General features: G+C 38.3%; 1 protein-coding gene across 2 annotated transcripts in view; it reads left to right on the top strand.

Annotated features, from left to right (window-relative positions):
- CCDC50 (coiled-coil domain containing 50) overlaps positions 1-26,123 on the top strand; it is a 71,376-nt gene that overhangs the window by 19,464 nt on the left and 25,789 nt on the right. For both annotated transcript variants that reach the window (XM_079766668.1, XM_079766669.1), the window contains exons 2-5: positions 9,198-9,260; positions 10,729-10,855; positions 15,605-15,695; positions 25,243-25,360. In XM_079766668.1, the coding sequence (XP_079622794.1) occupies positions 9,198-9,260; positions 10,729-10,855; positions 15,605-15,695; positions 25,243-25,360 (399 nt within the window). The remainder of the gene's footprint in view (positions 1-9,197; positions 9,261-10,728; positions 10,856-15,604; positions 15,696-25,242; positions 25,361-26,123) is intronic.

Here is a 26,123-nt window from a genome sequence, read left to right on the forward strand (position 1 = left end):
TATTCATTTCTGTAAATTCTTTTAAATTCTGAAAATGAACTGTATATTAATAAACACTGACTTTATAATCATTCAAAGTATATGTACATATTTTGGGGATTCCCTATATATATTCAAGACATTTGGTTTGTCCATACTGGCAAAGTGAGTTTTATCTGTTGGTTAAAAATAAGCACACATGTACAAGACATACACACACACGCACGGTTAAGATAGTTTTAAATGCTACCAAGTGTTCTCTATTCCACACTGTCCAAATGGTAGGCACCAGTCCCATAGGACATTTTAGCACTAGAAATGTGGCTGTGAGACTAAGGAACTGATTTTTTTTTAAATTAATTTTAATTAATTTAAAGAAATAGTTACATGTGACTTGTGGCTACCATATCAGTGTCAATTTTTTGTAGGTGATTAGGTAGGTGGAATAGTGATGGTCCGATAGAACATACAGATTGGTCCAGTTTAAGGAAATCTTTTCTAACTTCTGCTTTATCCAACATTGGGCTATGTGGAGGCAAGGTTACTTGCTGTTTTGAGGAAAGCCTAGTGACCCTTTGGTGAAAATGCAAATGCAGAACCCAAGCATCAATTTGCTGGGAACTCAGACTTAATGACCTGGAGATTATGAGATATTTCTTGAGAAGAAATGAAGCTTGGTTTGAGTGATTAATATATTGATTTGTTTGAGTGTTAATATCTGCGTCTGCATTTTCTAAGAATAGACAAGATCTGTTACTTTTCGTGGGTAGCTTTTTTGTTTTGTTAATGCCAGTACAGAAATGTTTGGCTTCAAAAGCAGCACTCCATACAGTTTATGCTTGCAACACAGGAACCTTGTGAGGTTGATTGTGTTTGTGGATATATAAATATTTTTTATCATTTATGATAACTTGAGTCAGATATTTCTTATGGGAAGTCTAATCTCTATCCAACAGTTCTACCAGCATGAGTAAAAATTGCTTTTTCCACTCTGCTACCTTCCCTCACCCCCCTTTTCACTGTTCCACTCACTCCCAGTCTTTTACCCTGTCAGATGGAAATTTCTGACTCAGCCATTTTCACTTTTCCAATAAGTTGCCCAGTTACTCTGTGGTCTCTGATAATGATGTAGATGGTCTATGATATTAAAGTAGTACTTCTGATTTGAAAACTTATATTATCTCAGCATTTTCAAAACCCACTTGCCTACAAACCTAGTGTGTCTGTGGTTAGCTATAATATATCTACTTGCCAAACAAGTGGTTTGGGTTGCTAGGATTTTCATTTAACGTTGAATTTTGGGGATTAGAAAAAACACACTCAGGAACCTATTTTGATAAATTGCATCAGATTGAAATGTTGGGATTAAATCAGTTGTTTTCAAAAATGTCTCTTTGCTGTGCTCAGTCCTGTGCTTTGGTTGAAGGGGTGTTTGTGTGTGTCTGTGTGTGTACTTGTGTATGTATGTATAGGCACACATTTAAAACTAATGCTTAAACTATTGATGATGACCTTTATATAATTTATTTCTCTTCAAATTTCCGAATGATAACTGAGCTTACTTTCATGTTTGTCACTAGTAAAACACTTCTCTTCAGTGAAGAACTACTGTTATTTCTCTTTTATGATAGTGAGCAACTTTTCATATTTCCCTGCTTGCTTTGTTTCTCAGGAAGATCTGACACAAATTTGGAGCCTTATGTAGACTTTGTTTTTGTTAGCATACTTTTTTCATTTAAAAAGCAAAACAGCCTGGCTTGTGTGGCTTAGTTGGTTCAGCTTAAACCCAAGCACCAGGAGGTCACTGGATTGATTCCAGGTCTTCAGAGCACATATAGGGGGTAGTGGTTGTGGGCTCCATCCCCAATCAGGGGAGTGCAGGAGGCAGCTGATAGATCTCTCTCTCATCGATGTTTCTATTCCTCTCTCCCTTTCTTTCTCTGAAATCAATAAAATCATGTTTGAAAAACAAAACCTTTTCATTTTATAACCTTAAGAAAATGGCATAGTTAAATTGAATCAATAAAACAGTGATATTATATAAGTCATTTTTTCCCTTGTACATACAGGGGTGGGAAAAACATAGGTTTACACTTGTGAGTACATAAAACACAGAGTTAATGAAGCTATTGTAATAATCATAACCTGCACATATTTTTTTATACAAGCAACTGTAAACCTACTTTTTAAAAAAAATCTTCACCCGAGAACATTGAGAGAGAGAGAGAGAGAGAGAGAGAGAGAGAGAGACATTGATGTAAGAATCAATCATCAATCGATTGCTTTCCATAAGTGCTCCACCCAAGGATCAAACTGGCAACCTTTCAGTACACAAGACAACGCTCAACCAAGTGAGCCACTCTGGCTAGGCATGTAAACCTACTTTTGTCCACCCTATATTTGTTGCTTCAATGTTGAGATGTTTAAATAAGATTTAAAATATATATCTATTTTTTGTTATAAAAATATTATGAAAATGATTATAGATAATAAGATTCCCCTTCATGGTAGATAAATTGGGAAATAGAGTAATGTTTAAAAATGAAAATTAAGCTACAATGTAATCATAGAGTACATAATCAGTGTTAGGATTTTGATGTTTATCTTTTCTACTATTTTCTAAATAAAATTTAAGTTGAAAGGTATTTCAACTATAGTCAAAGTACACTATAGGCTTAAAAGTTGGTGCTGGATCTGCCAGGATCATGGAGAGTACCTTTAGGATTTTATCTATGCTTGGCCATTACATTAAGCCACAGGATTGGTCATCTTTGTGGTGGGTGGACAGCATGTTGAACCTCCTTATCTATTTAAACCAGCAGTAAATTTAAATTGTAATTGGGTTAAGCCTTTCTTTCAACATTTCAAACAAAGCTTTTGCTTGTAATTAATTATAATCTTATGGGACCACTATAGTATATGGGGTCATTTATTGAACTGTGTTTATGCCCTGGCCAGTGTTGCTCAGTTGGTTGAGCATCATCCCATGCACTGAAAAGTCACGGGCTTGATTCCAGGTCAGGGCACATGCCCTGGTTGTGGGCTCGAGCCTCAGTCAAGGTTCATGCAGGAGGTAGTTGATCAATGTTTCTCTCTCACATCGATGTTTCTCTCTCTCCTCTCACATTGATGTCTCTCTCTCTCTGCTCTTCTTTCCTTTCTCTCTCTAAAATACCAATAAAAACATACCTATATATATAAAAGGCTAAAATGCTAATTGTCCCTCCAACCATCCGACCGGTCGCTATGACGCACACTGACCACCAGGGGGCAGATGCTTAATGCAGGAGCTGCTGTGACGTGCACTGGCCATTTACAAGGAAACGGCACCGCAGACCTGGAGCTGACAAAGCAACACTTGGCTTCCCCCAAGTGGGACACAGGCCCCGGCACCATCCTGGAGCTACAGCCCACCAAATCGCAGCTAATGCTCCCGAGACCCCATGGCACAAAATATGGCCCACAGCCCAGCCTGGAAATAGTCGCTGTGGGCGTCGGGTAATGATGTCATAGCAATGCCCGGTTTCCTCTCTCTAGCGACTAGCTTCCTTGGAGTTTCTTCAGCCCAGGAACACGACTTGCTTTATAGCCAGGTGCAAACATTTTACACTTTAACCTAATGTCTGTGAAGCATTTTCCCGTGCCTCATCTCATTTGATCCTCACAGAAGTCCTGGAGTAGGTAGATAGAAGACTCGGTAGAATCCTATTTTCTTTTCATTAGCCAGAAAACGGAGATTTAGAAAGTTTAGAAACTTGACCCTACTGAAAGAAGTAAAGCTACTTTATTTCCCTGAGCCTTTGTTTCCTCATAAATAAAATGAGATATTGATAAAACATTTATCTTCAGGTGGTCAGGTGGTTAGGAGGAATAAATGTAACAGTGCATTGTAATCTACAGAGTGCATTGTTTATGTCAGTTGTGGCTTCCAGCTATTACCAAACTTTTTACGACAAAATATGAGTCTGGAACATGTTTCTCATTCATAGAGAGTGTTTTTATGTGTACAGAACAAAAAAAAGCAAGCATCATTCCTGCTTTCAAAGGGAGAACAAAGGGTAAAATATATATAAAGCTCTCGCTGGCGCCAATCACATGTGTGTGTTTCCATCTTTCATTGTTGATCATGAATTTGGTTAACACTTCTATTATGAAGGGCAAATAGCGATATTAAAATATTTCTTCTAATTAATTTCCTTTCAATGTGCACAAATTTGTGCACTGGCCCTCTAGTTTTCAAATAAAAACCCAAAACATGTTTATGTGGCACATAAATTAATTGCTCAAACATTACTTATATATCATTCTCATTGTTTTCAACATTCTGTCTGAAAGAGAAATTTCAGTTGCTAGAGGGACCGGGTATGTTTGCTATTTGGGGGCTTATAATTGGGGCAGACAGTTAAGAGAGTGTCTGCAGTCCCTACCTATTGCTCTTGCCATTGATGGTGATGGTGATGGGAGTGGGGTTGGTATTAACCATGGGGCTGAGAAGGTTGGAGATTAGACATTAGGGTGAAGTCTATTCACAGTTTGCCTGCATCCCATTTTTTCTCTTCTATGGAGGCAATTTTTATTAGAGCTTTAGATAAAGAGAAGAAACTCTTCTTTAATAAATTAGGGAGACATTTCTTTTGTAGGGCAGCACACAAAGGCATGGGGTTTACTTATGTTATTTCCTAGTTCAGATTGGCTTAACATCTCTTAGATAACTTCACCTAAAAATCAGTACTGTTGTTTTTCAAAAGAGAGGGAAACTGATTGATATTGGTCATCAATGAGTTTCCCTCCCTTTGGAAAGAGAGCAGTAATGAATTTTGGAGAGTCAATGGCGGGGGTTAGATCTCAAAGGGAGGTTTTCTTTGGAATTTCCCACTGCAGTCACTAGCTAGGGTTTTTCTTGTAGGTCACCTATGAAACACTGCGAATAAAAGGAACTTTTTATTGCCGTTGTTTTCAGAAGTGGAAACAAGCCAGCTGTGATTTCTAGAGGCCTATTCTTGGGAGGTAGAGAGACAAAGTCAACTGTGTCCCATTTTTATTGCTTTATTTTGGGATCTAGAAACCACCTTCTGAACACATGCACCACCCTTACCTAAATTTCATTTCATCCTCAATTTCCAAGAATCTAACATATATTTGTCTTAATTGCAAGATCAGCCTGAGATTGGAGTAAGAGGAATTGCACACAGGAGGGAAAGCTTGGTAAGTGGGAGGTTGAAAGCCCAGGGCCCAGTGGTTTATCTTAGGTTTCGAGATGAGTTTATGCTATTTATCTTCAGTGCTGTTTAAACTGTTTACTTCAAAGTAGAGTAGATTAAAAAAGAAGTAAACATCAGGGTCTGAACTTGGCCTGGCTGTGAAATATGTTCAATAACTACCAGTCTGGTTACTGTTTTACAGAGGTAGGTGGATGTGTGACTATTTTCCAGCTCACGTTAGAGTAGTGATGCAGGAGAATACAAACGTATATCTGGAAAGGAACTAGTCATGCAGAAGAAATTGTAGATTGAACAAATAAAATGTCAGTATAAATGAGATTATATATTTGGAAGTTCTTATTTACTCTGCAGTGCTAAGTCCCTGTAGTAACAGTAGCACTCTGTGTGAGTGTGTATGCTTCTATGTAGCTTTTGAATATTTTCTACCTTTCTTTCTAGCCTAGGCTTACCCATATTTTGTGGGTACCAATTCAACTGCTGCTGTATTCAGGGTCAAATCACAGTAATTGAATATAACTTTACTCTTGATACTTAAATGTTAGGAAATTAAGGAGAGTTATTGTTACGGTTAATTTGTAATATATAAATTCCTTAAACCTGTTGCTGATTTGTCAAGCATCTTAAATATATGCTGATGATGAAATAAAATATGTGGTTTAAAAATTAATATTTAATTATATAATTTAAAATGTGATGTATCTATAATAATAAAAGCATAATATGCAAATCAACCAAACAACTGAACAACAGAACAACCATCCGGACAACCTTCTGGACAACCATGCTATGATACACACTGGCGCCAGACCAGCCAAGGCGGGTGTGATGCGATTGGTCAGGGGGCCCCGCCATCGCCCCATTATTTCCCCAAAGAAGGAGGCCCAGGCCACTGACTGGCTGGTGGGGCAATTGATGGGGGGGGGGGGGAGGGCCTCGGCTATTGCCCCAAAGAGGGAGGCCTAAGCCACCTGCCTGGCAGCACTGCGGTGGGTGGGCGGGGCCTCCCTCTGCAGGGCAATCGATCTGGGGGCCCTGCGATCTATTGCCCCACAGAGGGAGGCCCAGACCACCAGCCAGGGACACTGTGGTGGGTGTGTGGAGCTGGCCAGCGATCGCCTCACAGAGGGAGGCCCAGGCCAGCCAAGAAATCACACCCCATGCCTGTTGCCTGCAGAAGGAGGCAACCGGTGGCAGGGTAGGGGGGGCAGCACCACACAGATGGCAAGCAGTGGCAGTGGTAGGGGCGGGGCCAGCTGCTGGCAGCTGGGGAAGGAAAGCTCCGATAGGCCCTGGTCTCCAGCCAGGCCTAGGGACTCTACCCAAGGGGTCCCAGATTGCGAAAGGGCGCAGGCCAGGCTGAGAGACACCCTCCCCCATGCACAAATTTTGTGCACCGGGCCTCTAGTATAAATATAAAACATTACAAAAAGCACAGTAAATGTAGAAACCCAGGAACCTATTGCCTAAATTTAATAGATGTTACTGTTTTACCTTATTTGCTTCAACCTTCTCTCCTCATTTATAAAGCAGTAGAATACCATATCTAGCGAAGGCACTGCTGTCCCTTTGCTTTTCTCTAGAGGTAACCACTATTCTAAATTCAGTTTATGACAGTGCCATATATTAAAAAATTCGTATTTTTACTTCAGGTGTGTGTATCCATAAACATTATGTTTTTTATGACATTATCATCATTAAAAAAAAATTCATCATTATTGTTCAAAGTATTACATATGTCCTCCTTTTCTTCCTCCTTGGACCCTCTCCCGCCTGTCCCCTTCCCCTCCCCCCAGGCCTACTGCACAACATGGTTTTTAATGTTGTGCTGACTAAAATAAATATAAGTTATTGCAGTTCTTCACATGGTTATCCCATGGAAAACTGCAGTAATTTTATAATTTTTAATTTTAGTCAACACGTTAAAAACAAATAAAATACATTTTTCTGATGTAACTTTCTACCCTAATAACATAAATTGAAGTGACTTTTAAACTATTTGAGTGTAATCTTCAGTGATGTATATTTTACATTGTGGCATAATACATTTCATATAAATGTGTGTATACAACTAAAAATGTTTCTTCAAACCGTAGTTTTCTGTAGATGTGTGATATCCTCTATTTTCCAGCCTATCAATTTATAAATCCTTGTCCCAGACTTAGTAAACTGATTTTCTGACCTAATAATAGGTTCCTGCCCTATTTGAAAAATAATAAGGTTATTCTAAAATTAATATAATCTTATTTAACCTAAAATTAATACTGACTATAGTATACAAACATAAGCCTTTGTTGTGTAATAAAAGTGCTTCAAATAGTAAGGCCATATATTAAAATAGCATTCTTTTGCACAAGATGTAACTTTAGCTAATTCATTCTGAATATTTGTTTTCTATGAACTAAATCCATACATATTCTAGCCATTTGATTAATGAATATTAATTAGCTAAATGTTTTAGAGAATTCATGTTGGTCAGTGTAAAATAACTTCTTTCAGTCTATTCCCACCATGGTTTCCCTGGAGTCCAGGAGGGTGTCATGTGTCAGGGAAGGAAAGAATGCTGGTTGGCTCAGAAAAGGACTCCCAGTCCTATTACCAACACACTTTATAGCATTAATAAGCTCTTTCTTCCTTCTAGCCCTCATCTTTCTCACCTACTAAATTGGAGGGTTAACCAGCTTATCTTATAAGCACTTTCATCCTATGAAGTATCGGGTAACACATCTGGGCCTCAAGTTGGAGTTTGCTGAGAATATATATAATCAGGACTTCCTATTGGAATTACTGGTTTTGCAGTTGCATTTGAGCAAGGGGTAAGCTAAGGTACTATTCAATTTAATATGGTTTTGGGGCAAAAATGATTCCTCCATCATAAAACCATTTCAGACTAACCTTGACTTCTCTAAGCTCTGTCTACTTTTTTGTTGCAATAAGGGCCAGGGCTGTATGAATGTATACATACATAGTGCTAAGCATGGCAAATGAGTGTTTCTTGATTTCAGTTAAATGTCCTTACAGGCAAATCCAAAGCTGTAGAAATAAATCTATAACCTCTGGTAAGCCCTAGGGGACATTTTCATAAGTCCTACACATTACATTAGTCTGAGGCTTTGGGGAATTTTCTTTTTTAATGTCAGTTACACATTTGGAATAGAGTAAGGACATACAACCTAAAGTACACTTCCTTAAAACAAACAAAAAGAACATCACTTTTCATGAGTCCTGCCTGTATGTTTGCTTTAAGAAGCAGGAGTTCAAATTGCAATTTGGGGTAGAATGGACCTTGGAGACTATCTCTTCTCATTTGCTTCTAAGAAAATAGATCAGCAAATGGTTTGCCTGGATCTCCAGGTGGAGGCAAAGTTAGGGGCAGGATTCTGGTATACTCCGAGGTTCCCATTTTCTTTTGGTTTGCAGATTCTTTTTAGACAACTACCTTTAGAGAGATCTAGACAAGTTCTAACTAATGTCTAAGGGTGTGGACCTATTAAAGAATGTGATTATCCTTAAAGCAGAGATCTGCTCCTACCAGAGGGACTGATGAAGGTATGTTTTTCCTTAATGACACCAGGATAGATATAAGTCTATGGGAGAGGATCCTCTGGACCCCATGTGGCTGAAGCATTGGCCAGGTTTATTTCACTCCTCTGACCACTTGACAACTAGTTTTCTGTCAGCTGCAATATGCAAAACATTCTTGTCTATTGTAATTTCCTGACATCAGGGTTCTGATTCTGAGGTTAATATCTTTAGGCCAGGGACCAGAGCTAACCATTATTTTGTGATATCCTGTGCTTGTCACTGAGCAGGTACTTATGTGGGTTTTTTGTGTGAAAGAAGACTATGCTAACTACTCACTATTTTGTGCAGTGCAAGTTATAAAGTTGATCATCTTAAATATGAGAATTGACTTTTGAAGTAAAGAAAAAGCTTTTCTTTTTATGTTGCAGTACTGCTAATGAGCCTTCCTGTCTGCTTTTCCCTCACCCTCTGCAGTGTGTCGAGATTTCGCTGTCCTGGAGGACCACACCCTAGCCCACAGCCTGCAGGAACAGGAGAGTGAGTAATAACCCTCATCCCGGTTTTCTTTTTTATAGTGGTAGCTTGAGGCAGGTGTCTTAGAGCGAGTCAGGGAGGGAACACAAGTCATCAGGCTGCACCATCCATCCCTCCGAGCGATTTGTCTAGGCCCAGGACACCTGGGAGAAGCATGACATTCTGGGTGTTTTGAAGTATGACAGCTTCCCGGTGTTAGATGACTGTGGGTACATTTGAGGAAAAGAGGGGCTCAAAACCTTAGTGTGTTGTAGGAGGGAGACTGGTTGTACATGTGTCAACGTGAGAAATGTCCAGACCTGTAGAGAAGTTTTATGAGTTTATTTGAGCCAAACTGACGACAATTGCCCAGAAGCAAAATCTCAACAGATTGAAGAAAAAAAAAATGCTCCAGAGAATGGCAGTTTTGCAGTTTATTTTATACATTATAGTCAAAGGAGGAAACATAGGGAGGGTTACATGAAATCCATTGATGATAGTTTAGGGAGGCAGGAGAAAGCAAATCAAGGAAATCTCTGAGATCAGATAAAGAGTAAAATGGAGACACACATACTTCTTTTACATTGCTGGGTACAGGATAGTTACTAATTAACTTTGCAGCACATGAGATGGTATGCAGGGGAACAAGATAACACAGGGGTTTTGTGGTCTCCTTGTCTGGTAAAGGGGGATTACTCTGACATTTCTAAGGTATGTTATCTTAGATGCAAAAAGTCAGTAGACAGGCTTAGTTAAGGTAAAGATTGACCTTTGTCAAGGAAGATACTGGCCTAGGACATGACTACCAGTCATGACTCACTTTTAGTTAAGAACGTGAATTCAGTTGCAGATCATCGTTTGTGGTTACTTCCACCATGCAGGCCCTCGCTGAGCTTGTCAGGTTTAGTATGTGGCCCCTTTTTTGTCCACACCTGTATTTGGGGTGTGTAGAAGTCTGCCATAGGAAGCTATTTCTTCCCCTAGGGATAGGGGCAAAGGTCTTTTTCCAGGCAATGAAGGTATCTAGACTGGATTTTTCTGAATATTTAAGTATGTAATTATGAAAAATAAATCGAAGCTGTATGTGTTGTACAAAAGTACATATTTATGAATATGTAATTTGTGGATCATTAATTGGTGAGGCAATATAAAAGTAAGTATTGAAAAATGTAGTTTATAACTAGAGTGATAGTTTGTGGAGCAGAGAGAGCACTGGCCCTGGCTTTCGAATATTTGTGTAGAAGTCCTGGCACTGCCACTGTTTTGCCATGTGACCAAAGGGAAGTGACTTAACCTTTCTGACCCTCTTTTTACTTAATGGAAAGATGGGGATAATAATTCCTGTGCTGCCTATTAACTGGCATTATTGAGAGCATACAATAAAGTGATGGGTATGAAGCTCTTTAATGGAAAAGCTTTTTTAAGTTTATTAGGAAGTTTATTATTAACAAGCCAAAGCATTGTAATTCCTCTCCTCCATCTTTCTGTCCAGTTGAGCATCATTTGGCATCAAACATTCAGCGGAACCGTTTGGTCCAGCATGATCTCCGGGTGGCTAAGCAACTCCAAGAGGAAGATCTGAAAGCTCAGGCTCAGCTTCAGAAGCGCTACAAAGACCTGTGAGGATTCTGGGGAGTGGAGGGAATCATGCCAGGTCTGGTTTACTGGTTTCTTCTGTGGAGCCAGCAACCAGGGCAGGGGAGGAGGAGACTCTCCTTCTGTTCCTCTCATTCCTGTCACTGTTAGATTAAAAAAATTGTGTGTGTGTGTGTGTGTGTGTGTGTGTGTGTGTGTGTGTGTGTGTGTGTCTGTCCGTTTCTTTGATTTGAAAACTTTGTTTTTGGAACCTTGACTTGGTTTTGGGAATTGTGCATTCTGGTGTGAACTCTTAGCATTTTAACTGTATGACTTTGAGAAATGTGGTCCACCTATTTTCCTTCCGTACAAGATGGGAAAAGATGATCTCTGCCTCATACGTTGGTTGTCTGGGGGATCCAGTGAAACACTGTACATGATAGAACTTCATGACTTGTATTGGGTTCCTTTACTGTGTCCTATCAGGGTTTGCTGCTCTTATTTTCCTCAAACCCCTTACTTTTCAGATACAGGCAGAATCTTCTGGAAAGCTCTGAATTGTACATTCAGTTCTCTCCATAGTTTCAGTGTCTGACAAACATTCTTTTTTCAGTCTCTTCTTTTACAGTTAGATATGAAAAGGTCATATCTAAGTTCTCTTATGGAACAATTACTTTTCATTTTCAATGCCCTAAAACTCCCAGGGTACATTTCTTCTTTGAGAGTAGTTCCTTATACCTAATTCTCTAAGGGTGGATTTAACCATTAGCTATTGTTTTGAGGAGGAAGGGGGAAAGGGAGAATCAAAGGGACCCCTCAGGTTTTTTTAGTTGTCATGTTCATATAAACAAGAGAACCTATTATTTTTGCTGCCTTTGTGGAAGGGTTTGTCTTTCTATTTTATTATTGGTGGAGAGGACTTTATTCATCATTTTTTTGTTCAGCTTCCATCTTTTGTAAATAAACATTTTTACTGACTCTTGCTATCCCTGACACCATGAAAGGCACTGGAGATCACAGATGTGAAGAAACATAACCACTGCCTTTAATGGCCTTAGGAACATATTATGAACACTTTATATGTACAGGTACATGCATGAAGCACATATAATTGAATAGTCAATTTCATGCTTATGAAGAGAGAATAGATTGAGAAAACTGTCCCAACATAGGTGATATATTTAATCTGAACCTTGATGGTTAATCAGGAGTTTATAGTGATAATTGCGGAAAACCATTCTAGCCAGAGGGGGGAGCATGCATAAAGGTAAGAGGTAAAAGGATCTGGGATCACATGGTAGCTGCAAGGTGATCAATATTGCTGCAGTAGGGGGTATGATTAGGTAGAAGATGAGGCCGGAGAGTACTCAAAAGCTGGACCAAAAGGTCATATAAGTTATGTTAAGGAATTTAGGTTTCATAGATTTTATATTATAAGTAACAGAGAACTAACTATTGGAGTTTTTGAATTTTCATTTAGGGACTTACTCTGGGGACTGCGAAGGTAAAGGAATAGAGGCGGCAAGATTGAAGCATGAGTGAGGGTGTTGGGGGGCAATGGGGAGATAAGGACACATATGTAATACCTTAATCAATAAAATTAAATTAAAAAAAAAGATTGAAGGGAGCTATTCAGCAGTGGTCATAAGCATCGATCAGACTGTCAAACCTCAGAGGGAAATCACAGGAGGGTGGGGGGAAGAGGGAGAGAGCAACCAAAGGACTTCTATGCATTCTTATAAGCATAACCAATGGACACAGACACTAGGGGACTGAGGGCATGAGCGGGGAGGTGGGGGGCGGGCAGTCGGGGGATACGGACACATATGTAATACCTTAATCGATAAAGAAAAATAAATAAATAAATAAGAGATGGTGAGACTTGAATGGAGGACAGTGGGCAATACAGATGCAGAGAGAAATGATATCATGGAGCCTGAATGTTAATGGAGTTAGAAGAGAGAGATTTGAGATGTATGGAGGTTTGTTGTCACAAACCCAGTAAAGGTGAGAGCCAGAGCTAGAATATTCAAGAATAAATCATTGCCTTTTACATTATTCACAATTCTCTGTTAAAAAGCCAGTTCTGATGTTGATACGGAAGTTTAAGATCCTGAATGAGGGTAATGATAGTGAATATAATGAGGTTATTGAGAGATGATTGAGACAAACCACTGTAAAATATAAATCAAATCTGGTGAGTGATGGATTATAGGTCCTAAATGAGAGGAGAACTGGGTATTATATTCCTGCCTGGGACTTTAGGAGTTGGAGGTATTCCTAGCTGAAATAAGTAAGTTAGAAATGAAGTTTTTCGATTTTTCATATCCTGGTAGTCTTGACTGCTGAACATCAAGGGGAGGATTACATACTTAGATTTGAAGGAATTGAAATCTTGCACTCATTCTGGATCCCAGGGTTCCTGTCCAAAGTCAGGCTTGGGAAGATTGCTGACTACTCTTTTTTCTTTCTTTATTGATTAAGGTATTACATATGTGTCCTTATCCCCCCATTGCCCCTGCACCTCCCGATCATGCCCTCCCCCCTCCCCCTGGTGTCTGTGTCCATTGGTTATGCTTATATTCATGCATACAAGTCCTTTGGTTGATATTTTCCCCTTGCCCCCACCCTCCCCTATCTTCCCTCTGAAGTTTGAACATCTGATCGATGCTTCTCTGTCTCTGGATCTGTTTTTGTTCATCAGTTTATGTGTTGACTACTCTTTTCTTACTGGATTTTGCTTCCTCAGGAGTCTATATAATTAGCTAAGTAAAGTAGAACTGATTTAAAACCATGAAGCTCAACTTAAACTTCACTTCTTTCTTTTCTATACTAGGACATGCATCTTCTATGACTCTTGTGACCTTTAGCACTTCATTTGGATTTGCCTTCTCTACTGTGTCCTGCTTTCTTCTCATCTGTTATCACCTTATGTTTAGGTCATAGTTGCTTACTCCTAGTCAGATTTTATGTTAATTTGGAAGATTCAGGTAGCAAAGTCTTTGAAAACTGATTTTGTGTATGATTCTTAATTACTAGAAGTGAGTGAATGAAAGGCTCTAAGTATAAGTAAAAATCATTCTGAATAGATTTTAATTTTATTTTTTTGGTTTGGAAGATTATAAATCCTAGAATATTAGGCCAGAAATATGAAGTCATTAAGTCCAAAATCTTTTATAGCTGATAAGGTGACATGAGTGGGCATGCGTCACTGGGAGGACCAGAAATCTGGTCTGAAGACATCTTGTCCAGTGCTTTTCCTCCTGATACTGAAAAAGACTTGCATCTCTGATCTGTGCTCTCTGTCTTGTATTCTCTGCCTCACTTTCTGTCATGTGTGCCTAATCACCCCTGTGTGTGCACACATCTATTTTCACCTACATCTACCTGTTTCTAAATGTGTTGAGAGTGACTGTTTCCTTGTGCAAATGAGAATAATTTTAATTATTTTATCCCTCAGTTTTGTTTAGAAAAGTTAGGATATTGCCATGCTCCTCTATCCCCACAGCACTTTTCAATTACAAAAGACTGCCATTAAACAAATTATTCAGTGGGGGTGGGAGGTAAAAGAAGGTTTGGGGGGATAAATAGTGATGGATGGAGACTTGACTTGTGGTGGTGAACACACAATACAATGTACAGGTGATGTATTATAGAATTGTACACCTGAAACCTATATGATTTTATTGATCAATGTCACTCCTAAAAACTCAATTAAAAACCACATTATACAGCCAACACTGAGATTCCTTGAGTATTTTAAGTTCAACTGGCTGAGGGAGAACTAAGAAGATATATTTGTTTAGCAAATGAACTACTTACATAAGTCACAATTGTAATTATTTCAGCATCTTTTTAGATAGTAAACTCTAAGCATGTGTGTTCATCTTTTCGAGCTAACACTGTGTAAAAGTTGGCTCCCTAGATCTATCCTGTTCTGGAGTTTTAAGCTGCCCATTGATTTTTCTTGAAACCTGAAGCCAGAAGACTTGTAGCCGTTTAGATCCAAACTCTATTTTCTGTTGGAACTGCTGTTTTATGGATGCTGTTTTAAAGAATCTGTTTCTCCCACCAAAAGTGTATTAGCAGCTTTTGAGCACAGGAGCAAGACTTACTCATTTTTGTATCCTCAGTGTTGAGCATAGAATCTGCATATAGAAGATAGTATGTTTAAATCTTTGTTGAATTCCCGCATGCCAAAACAAACAAAACTGTGGTAACAGCAGTTTTGTCAGTAGCCAGAGTATTAAATAAGCTAGAATCAGCCAGAGAGGTTTCTACTGGGAACCAAAGCTCGGGAATATACATGTTTTCTCTTTTTAAAAACATTATCAAAACTGAAAAAATATATAATTAAAAAATTACAAACACCAAAGTCATACTACCCCCTCTAGGTGATCACAGTATTATTGACATCGAGTGATCTCACTCTCAGTGTTTTTCTGTGTACGTATTTGTGGAGATTGATCTTACAGTGTACATCTCCTTTGCAGAAAACATGCCTGTCTCCCTGTAGGTGGTCCCAGTGGAGTGAGGTGATATGGTAGTGTAGAAAAAGCGTGGGGCTTTCCATTGTAGTGTCGGGATCAAATTTTCACTTAGTTTCTCTGTGGCCTTAGGGAGGTAATTTCATTACTCTGGCCTCAAGCTCTTCATCTGTGAGTGGTGACAACATCAAGCTCTGCAACACTGTTGTGAGGATTGAGATAAAAATGGGCACTGGCTCATAGTGAGTAGTCAGTACATTGTTTCCTATTTTATTTACTCATGTTGTTTTGACTTTTGTTTTTTAGTGAACAACAGGACTGTGAAATTGCTCAGGAAATCCAGGAAAAGCTGGCTATTGAGGCAGAGAGACGACGCATTCAGGAGAAGAAGGATGAGGTTGGTTAATGCCCCTACACCCAATGGAGGAAGGACTGCTCAGCTCTGGACCAGTTCCTTTCTGTGTTCATGGGCTCAGTATATGGCTGCTGCATGGGCAACAGAACTCTCCTCTTTTGGGTGCATAGTCCAAGCATTGCCCTCCGTAGACCATTGTTTATTGCCCACCGATCAGTTGCATGTGGTGAAATCTGAAAACATGATAAATTAGTTTCCTAGGGCTGCTATAACAGATTACCACAGACATGGTGATTTAAAACAAGAGAAATTTATTCTCGCAGTTTTGGTGGCTAGAAATTGAAATCAGGATGTTGGCAGGGCTATGCTGGCTATTGGGAAAGATCTTTCTTTGGCATGTTCTAGCTTCTGGTGGCTCCTGACCGTCTTTGGCATTCCTCGGCTCGTCGCTGCATCACTTCAGTCTCTCCCTCCATTGTCATGTGGCTTTCTTCCCTGTATCTTTGTGTCCTCCTGTTTTCTTATAAGGACATCGTCTTTAGATTGAAGACCTACCCCAAGCAAATGTGACTCCTCTTAACTAATTATACCTGCAAAGACCTTATTTCTAAATTAAGGTCATATTACGAGGTCCTTGTTAGAAATGAACTTTTAGGGGACTCTATTCAACCCACTACAGGATGTTTGTCTGTAGAGTATTCCCACAACTTGAATGTGAGCAGAACTTAAGTATGGCCTGAGCAGGGGTCAGGAGCAGTCATTGCTCTCTCTTTTTTGTTAATTGTTTCACTTCCCTATGATACGCTGACTCAAAGCACTGATCTGTTTGATTCTGTATATATTTTTAAATTGTATTGTTTTTAAAGTAAAAAATGACTAAAATTAGCAATAGTATTTGTTTTTAAGATTTGAATATGCAACTATTACCTGAATTTGTGTTGTTTTCTGTATTTGTTAGTTTCTTTTCACTTTGTATTGATTGAGTGTCTGCCTTCTTTCATACCTATTATGCTATTCTCGGCCACTATCTTGATTTATAATAAGGAAGAAAACGATTTATCATTTTAAAAAATATAATGGTCATATGATTTATTATATAATTATAAATACCTTGTAGGGTTAAAAGGGGGCACTATTAATAATTTACATAAACTGGGATTGTCCGCAGCTAACTGGCACATATGATTGCCCTATTAAGTAGATATGGGCAGGGTCACCAGTATAGTAGTCTGTACACACTGCTACTCTCACTGAGCCATCCTGGTTCCCGTAGAACTGTTTGTTCATTGACAGATGAGTATGAGGCACTCACTGTATTGAGTGTATTTAGCTGTGTCTTTAAGAAATAAACCACGATTCTGTGGTTATCCGAACTGGAAGTAGGAATTAGGGATTGCCTCCTATCCTTCCTGTTATCAGCACAGGAGCTCTTTCTTCCAGCAAAATGTGTTGCTTCTCTATAGTCAAGACTTTGCTTTGGGAATGAAACTGGGAACTGAAAGAAGTTATTATATTTTGTAGACAGGAAAGCTTCTTTTTAAAAATAACAGAGTAATGGTTGGCTTCTGATAAATGCTACTGGTGTCCTGTGATTTTCCTCCTCACCCCTGCCTCATTCATGGACAAATGATTATAAGGAGAAACCAAAACACTTTCTTTTAGGCATGTAGAATCTAAGTAGCAATCTCAATAAATAACCCCGTGGTAATACTATATAAAGTAAGCAGTGTAGTGACAAAGTCCATTTTTCAGATATAGAAGTTGACTTGAAGAAGAAAGTGACTGGTCCCACGCTATAATAAGGTGCCAGAGAAATGGTTGTACATACAATACAGATTTGACTGACAGCTTCTGACATAGCTATATTGTGACATAACATAAAACATGTAGATTTTGAAGTTAACTGCCCTGGGTTTGAATCTTAGCTGTTTAGCTTTTAGCCTTGAGTTTCAGTATCTTTCTTAAACGTGTAGAAACTCAGGTTCTATATTGGAGAAATCATGGTAGTTATGCATAATTTAAAGAGCTGTTAAGAGGTTTAAATGAGATCGTGTACAAAAGATACATACTAACTTAATAATTGCTGTTTCTGCTTTCTTGTAAGGTGTTTTTCTCACCATTCTACTCTTTATAACAACTCAGATTTCTCTTGTAGGGATATGTGATAAGTTAGTGGAGGTATGTGATAAGTTAGAGAGTGGGACAAATATATAGGCTTAGTATATTCCAATATGCTGAGGTTTGAGGGATCTTCAGGAGTTTTCTTGCCCTTCAAGGCCTCTCACCACTACCTTGCCTTCCCCACTATTTGACCTACTGAAATGTTTCTCCTGCCCCTGGAGAGCGGAGAGGTTAAATGAGAAACCCAGTTGTGGAGATTTAGCGAGGCTAGCCTTTAAACACCCCATTCAGACTTTTTGAGTTTTCAACTGGTGCCTTAGATTAGAAGGGGGTTACTGTGCAAAGGTATTCTTTTGTGGTAGAAAAATATGACTCTCAGCTTACAGGTATGTTGTTAATATTAAATGAACAAAATTTGCATTAGTAAAGTTTGTCCTTGAAAGATGTATGATAATGCTAATTTGTTTGTTTTCATCCAAGCTGGCTCACACAGGAGACTGAGACAGTAGTGCTCATTTTCCTGCCAAATATTCCAGAAGCCTTGCCTGTTAGTCATGAACTGTCTTAATTTCTCTCTCTCTCTCTCTCTCTCTCTCTCTCTCTCTCTCTCTCTCTCTCTCTCCCCCCTCCCTCCTTTACTTCCCTGTAGAGTCTGCTTAGCTAATGAGTTTTTATTCAACAGCAGGATGTGGAAAATTCCTCTCTGGATTTTCACCCAAATCTCTTTTAGAATTTTTGGGGTCAACTTTCTTGGGTACTTTATAATCCCCTAAAACAACCAGATGTGGAATTCAAAGCCCCTTTACTCTTGATACAGATTTTTTTTTTCCTGAACAACATTGTGTAGGAGAATTAAGAGTTATACAACTTTGTGGGTGAATCAGCATGTCTAGCTTTGTTCCACTATAATTTTATTATGATTTTAACAGAGCACAGATGAAGGAAAGTAGCATTTCCTTTCAGGGAGACAGCTGTTGAAAAGTTTAAAAAAAAAAAGGAAAGGAAAAAAATCTTTTGTATTTTTATCAGCACTGTGGCCTCTCCCCTCTTTCCTTCCCCTCTCCCTTTCCCCCTCTTTTCTCCCTTTACTCCTCCCTCCCTCCCTACTTTCCTTCTTTCTTAAAAACTGTTAACAATGTCTTAAGTATAGTATCCGCATGTGTTTCTAGGTGCCCTGTTGAAAGGGCTTCTAGCCTTTGGGAATACCATACTGTATGAGTTTGTGATTAGTACAGTAGACTAATTTCACTGGGATCCCTCTCTTGACCACAACATAAGCATTTGTCAGTGACCTTTAATAAAGCTAAGGAGTGTGTATTTAGTTCATTTCACTTAGTTATTCTTAAGTAAAACTCTAAGTAAGAGAGAAAGTGTGTGTGTATCTATCTGTATGTGTATGTGTGAGATGAGAGAGAGAGAGAGAGAGAGAGAGAGAGAGAGAGAGAGAGAGAGACTATACATAGAAATACATATGTGTGTTTTTGAACTTAGGTTTGTAGTTAGACAGACATCAGCAGAACAAGGATGATGGGCCAGGTATAGAAGGTCACCAGGATAGAAAGCCCCCGGTGCCTAGCAATGAGCAAAACTGGGAAAACAAAGACCTCACCCCCCAGGGTAACCTTTCCTCCCCTAGCATATCGCTGGTCATCTGGTTTAGACCCACTGACCTTTCATATTGCTGGTCATTCGGTCTGGAACCCCCTGACCTTTCCTTCCCTGGCATGTTGCTAGTTATGAGGGTTATACCCCCTTAGAGGAGGAATAAGGGGGTGGGAAAATAGCCCTTAATCATTAAGCCCCCAAGACAGTGAGGTTCTGACCCACATCAAGTACATGTAGACCTCAGTTGTGTTTCAGATCGAGGCCCAGAAAAGCAGCAAAACCAGAAAGCGACCCTACAGGCTGACCTCAGGACCAGCTGCACTGGATAATGACACCCTGTCTTGGTGCCAACCAAAGAGTGGAGACCACGACCCTGAAAGGACACACCTAGAAAGCTGATGAATATTCTGTTGGGATCCTCCCCTGAGACCTCTCATAAAACCGCTGCCCTTAAAGGCCCTTAGGACAGAGGACCCAGATCACTGTCCCCCACCAGGAGCATACCCTAGTCTTTCTCCTCTCTTCACCTCTTTCTCCTACCCCAGGCATGTCACCTTTATCCTTCGCATTCCTAAGCCCTAAGTGCCGTTCTTTTGCCTCTGTAACTGGTTTCTAAGACCATTGCTTGTACCACTCACTTCTTCTACCTCTGTGACTTTCCAGATAAACTTTCTCTTATTGAGTCTTGGCTCTAAATTCTTTCCTAGCCAGAGCTCAAATACCATGGTTGCTGAACCCAGGTCTGGTCTGACCCAACTGGTCTTACACCTGTTGCCATTCTCACAACCAACAAGTCCAAATATATGTGGCTATTAGAGAAAAACTTCTTTTTTTTCTTAAGTAAACAACATAGCCAACCATGTTATGAAAAGTCTGGCACTAATCCAGCAATTTAAAATCATTTATAATATGGACTGCTCAGAAATAAACTTAGTAACCAATTTACATTAAAAATTGATTGAGTGTGAACCATGCAGAAATAAACTTAGTAACCAATTTACATTAAAAATTGATTGAGTGTGAACCATGCTGCTTTTTTTCATAGCATTTTTAACTGATTAGAATTCCATGTTCTAGAAGAATTTTTATATAAGTTGGTGATATTTAGAGAATAGCTCAAATAGTAATACATTTTAGTTACTAAAATTGTTTCCTATGTTTTGGTACTAAAAATAATATATATATGGCAAGAAAGGGATAGTGAATGGGAAACTCCTAAGAAAAAGTCTTCTCTGTTTTTATCCTATTTATACTGACATTTTTGCATCCATAGAATTGGAATGATATTTTTTTCCTAGTATTATACAGTAACCCTTTTGGGATTATACCTACTATGAGGTCCCTACGGAGTTAGATGGTAAAGTTATTGCTAGTTGGTAAAAAAATTAGTAATCTAATGGAATGGCTTTCTTTTTTGTCTTTCTTCTTTCTGACAGTCATTTGACTGTCACTACTTTAGATCCCTTTTAGGTTGTTGTTATCCCCAAGATTTCCCCAGGGAGAAATAACCCTGATATGAAATCATATAAACCATAAAAATACTTAAGGAATCTAACACCGTGGTTCAGTAATTTGTCAACTGCTTGAGAAAAATGTGCCAGGCTCCTGTGGGCTCCAACGCACCTTGCTTGAATTAATGCCTCGCTTAGGGCACTCATCTTTGTACATCTTACATTATGTAATTATTTGCTTGTAATACTTGATAGATAAAGACTTTCAGGATAGTGGCCATGTCTTGTTTCTCTACAGGCTTCAACCATGTTTGGCCCAGTGAAGGTGTTCAGCAAATCTTTGTTTTCATTAAAATGACTTTCCTTAACATTCTAGATATTTTTTACTGTGCCCTTTCTTATGCTCACAGCTTCAGATTTTCCAGTTGGGTGACTTGGATAATAAAAAGGGGAGAGATGAGATATAATGGTAAATTGTCATTCCAATAGATGGCTTGGCAAGAAAGACTTCTATATCACAGTTATTCTGTATGTGTTAGTCCAAAGTAAGTCTACCTGATGAATATGATTAATTAAAAAAATAAACTGATGAACAAAATAGATCCAGAGATATAGAAGCATGGAGCAAACTGTTGAATCTCAGAGGAAAGGTGGGGGTGGGAGGGTGGATGGTGAAGGCTTGGGGAAGAGTGGGTATGGGTTGGAGGGGATCAGTGGGGAAACAAAAAGGGACATCTGTAATCCTTTCAAGCAAAAAAGATAATTTAAAAAAATCATGGAAAATTACTTCAGAAGGGCTTATGAGTTATTTTAGCTTTTCTCCCAAGTTATGTTTTATGGAACACTAATTCCATAAGGTTTATATTTTTATGTAAAAAAAGAAAAGGTTTCTGCCACAAGTAAATTTAGAAATTCATGAATTATAGGAAGATAACAGGTCTCTTTTATCAAAGTTTTAAAATATCCTAATGTTCATTTTTTTTTTAGAAACGATCTTTTTAAAAAAAATATATTTTATTGTTTTTTTAAAGAGAGGAAAGGGGAGGGATAGAGAGTTAGAAACATCGATGAGAGAGAAAGAAACATCGATCAGCTGCCTCCTGCACACTCCCCACTGGGGATGTGCCTGCAGCCAAGGTACATGCCCTTGACCGGAACTGAACCTGGGACCCTTCAGTCCACAGGCCGACGCTCTATCCACTGAGCCAAACTGGTTAGGGCCTAATGTTCATTTTAAAGAGTTAGCTGTAATACCTGCTTCCCATGGAATGCTTTGAGTTTTTTTAGGAGATCCTTTTGAGTCCTCTGTTTTTAGGAACAGAGCTTGGGAAATCCTGTTCTAGATTAACCTTTAACAGGAAGAAGCTGAAGACCAAGGAGGTTATTGATGTCCAGGGTGACTAAGCTGCATCCAAGCATTGTGACTAATAGTTGCCATTGTAAACTTGTTTCAGGGGAAATTTTTTATATTGAAATCACCCAGTTGAACTCATTGCACAGTAATAATGTTGGAAAGCAGGGGGGAGAATTGACTTAAGCTAAACCACCGTTATATTAAAGCAGTTATTTTCCATTGACTTTTATTCTTTCACTCCACAAGCTTAGGTAATCTTTGTTCTTACTGGGTAGAATCTTACTCAGAAAGCTGAGAGCTTCAAAAAGGAAAAGGTGTGGGTGCTAAGGTGCATGAGACATTATGATTACTTTTTTTCTACTTGATTAACATCACTTCTTTTGCCTAGCTAATGTGTTGTGATAAAGGGGCATCATCCTTGTTTCTCTCCTGAGTTTTCACACTGAGAAAGCAGCTTATTGCTATGCATTTATTGCTATGTATTTATACTAAGTTCATTAGTAGGAAAGCAATTATAAGGTGTCTGTGGAATGTAGTTTAATAATTTCTGCTGACATTTGGAGCTGATAATTATTCTTTATATTTTTTACTCAGTTATAGCAAGGGAAATTTTTTGTTTTCTGTAAAGTAAACCACTTAGGAAAATGTAGTGTTGGGTGCTTAATAAACATGATGACTTACGAAATTGTTAGCATTTTTCCCTACTTCTGAAGCAAAAAGTTTAGGAATTTTGGAAATTCTATAACAGATACTAATTTGGGGAGAACAAGTTGTCTGTCCCACCACTGTATTGTCCTGATTGACATATTGCTTTGTAAGGCATCAAATGTAATAAACCTGGCACGGCAGCTGGTACCTGGTAATATTCAGAGATTTATTAAAATGATACCTAAAGAATTCAATATATTTGACTTTAAGATTGAGTAGTTCAAGCTCTTCATTGTATAGATAAAGAAGCCCAAAGAAACTCATATTAGTAGTTAGTATTTCTTTCACAGTATCTCTGGAACATCTCTGGCTTGAACTGGAAGGAAAAAGGAAATCATCTTAACTTTCAGACTTAGGGAGCATTTTCCATCAAAGTGTTAGAAATTCAGATTTCTTTACATGAAAATTATGTGTAAGTAGGATTGTGTTTTTTACCTCTCACTCTGAGTAGCAACATTTTGTGAGTGCACACTCAAGTGTCTGACACTATAACATGGACTTTTATATAGATTTATGAGAATCTTCCAGTGTAGGTAGCACTCAAAGGCAATATGTTAACAGTGTATTTATAACTTTGAATTTAGGCATTATTTAATATAAAGTCAGATTTATAAGCCTATTTTGGTGAACATTAAATATTGAGTATCTGGATAATCATTGCTAATTTATCTAGCCTCAGCATCCAACTTACTTCTACACTGATGTGTGAAAAAAAATTATTTAGATGGAATGTTTTTGGGTCTTCCAGTCTTACTATATTCTTCATTTTGACTTTCTCAGAAAGTTGCAAAAGGAAGAATAGTAATTGATTCTTCAAAATTTACACTAACATTTAGGCACTTCTGTATTTGTTCTTATAAATACAAAGAAATAAGCACCTCAAACTACCATTGTTATTACTATTTGTATGAGCCTTTAAGCGTCTGGTGACAGCTATGGACCTTTTCTTCAAAAAAGTGTACACACCAAAGTTTATGGGTTATTTTATAGGGCTTTCATAGAAATAATCTTCAGATTCAGAACACTGTCACTTTTCAGCTCAAAACATTTAGTAACCCTTCATTTATTACGTTATCTACTCTAGACTTCTTAAGATTGTCTGCAAGGAATGCCTGTGATTCAGCCTCAGACTATTTTTTCTAGCCTTACCTTTCTCTGCAACACTCCACATTCTAATGGGACTATTGATCATTCTGTAGAATAATATCCATTAAGACATTTATAATTTTGCTGATAATGCTCTCTCTTATTAATTTGCCTATTGGAATCCAGTTCTTTGTTCAAAACTAAAAACAGATGCAAAGACTTGCACTAATTCCTTTAAGGCAGTGGTTCTCAACCTTTTTAATGCCACGACCCTTTAATACAGTTCCTCATGTTGTGGTGACCCCCAACCATAAAATTATTTTTGTTGCTACTTCATAACTGTAATTTTGCTACTAGTATGAATCGTAATGTAAAATATCTGTGTTTTCTGATGGTCTTAGGCGACCCTGCCTAAGACCATCAGAAAACACAGATATTTACATTATGATTCATTAACAGTAGCAAAATTACAGTTATGAAGTAGCAACGAAAATAATTTTATGGTTGGGGGTCACCACAACATGAGGAACTGTATTAAAGGGTTGCGACATTAAAAAGGTTGAGAACCACTGCTTTAAGGAGAAATAATATTCCCTTTTTTGTAGTCCCATAGATATTTTTATCCTTCTTTTGAGGTTTTATAATTTACTTCTATTGTAGTTATTTGTATACACCTTTCTTTTTTAGGGAGATGGTAATATTTTGGGGACAGGGTTAGAATGTTATTCATCATCCAGTAATTGCTTAAATCTTGCCTGGAGATGAAGTAGAGGGGAGACAGGAGGAAGACTGTTTTCCCTTCTTCAGTTAAGGCAGTGGTACTCGAATGCAGAGCTCAATCAGGATCAGCCAAAAACTCTTAACATTAAATTATAAATACAATTGATAAAGTTTTATAGGTTACTACATCCTTCCCCACCCAGACTTGCTGAATCATTGTCTTGGGAAAAGGGCTCACAAATATGAATTTTTGTTGTATAGCCAACTTTTGGTATACTAGCTTTGAATATCTTCAGATTAAGTTTAAATTTTAATTAAAAAAAATACCTTTCTCTGTTATCTGGATCTTGTGTCTCTCCTGTTGAGCATTCATCTGTGCTATTTAAATTGCTTGAGTTTAACACCAGAAAGTCTGCAGAACTATAGACAGAGCCCACCTACAAAAGCTTAGCAGTGGAGTGTGGAATCATTGACCTGTGGGGTCATTGTATGGAGTTCATTCATGCTTTGCTAATATTTATTTTCATTCTCTCTGTATTTGCAGGACATAGCTCGCCTTTTGCAAGAAAAGGAGTTACAGGAAGAGAAAAAGCGAAAGAAACACTTCCCAGAATCCTCTGGAGCCAATGCTTATGGAGAGAGTTACTATTATGAAGATGGAGGTAACATTGCGTACATCATAACCTACTCTATCCTTAGATTCAAAGCTTTTTTTCCCCATTCCTCTTGTCTTTTAAACATAAGCCAATGGTGACAAATTAAAATTTATGATTCTCTGTTCATTCTTTTGCTCTTGATGCTTTCTTTGCTATTCGATTACCACATAGAAAACTTTCTGGGGGAAGGAAGTCCCTTCAAAGTTTCTCTTTCTAGTGCCTGTGTTTGCAGTGTGGTGGTGGGCAATTTCGGTGGTGGTGGCTCTTCACCTTCAGTGTGTTGGGAAACGAGTATTTGCAGGTTATTGCTCACTCCTTTTTAAAGATCTGTCAAAGGAAAGATATTTCCGATAGCTTCTAGTATGAGTGTTTATTGTAGTTCAGCTCAGAGGCCATACTTAGGATAACAAATAATAAAATCTAAAGGCTGCTTCTAGGAGTAAAGATTTAAGTTTGATGGTTTTAAAGACCCTTGCAAACTAATTATCAGTTGCTTCTCTATAATTTCATTAAGAAAGGTAAGTGGGTGTTTGCTTTTGATGAGTAGAATGAAAGGAATGTATATGCAGATGATGGAATTATCACAGTTTAGGTGCATCTTGCTCAGTCACATTGTTCCTCTAGATTGATCATAATCAGTAGAGCTCAGCCCTATGGTGTAATTAGTAAGCAGGATGATTCTCCATTTATTGCTTGCTGTGTTCTTCTTCCATATGTAAAGTGCCCAGCTCTTTTAGGATACCCATTTTTCTTACACTGATTTTTCTAA

This window comes from Cnephaeus nilssonii (genome assembly GCF_951640355.1).
Source record: "Cnephaeus nilssonii genome assembly, chromosome: 3".
Lineage (NCBI taxonomy): Eukaryota > Metazoa > Chordata > Mammalia > Chiroptera > Vespertilionidae > Cnephaeus > Cnephaeus nilssonii.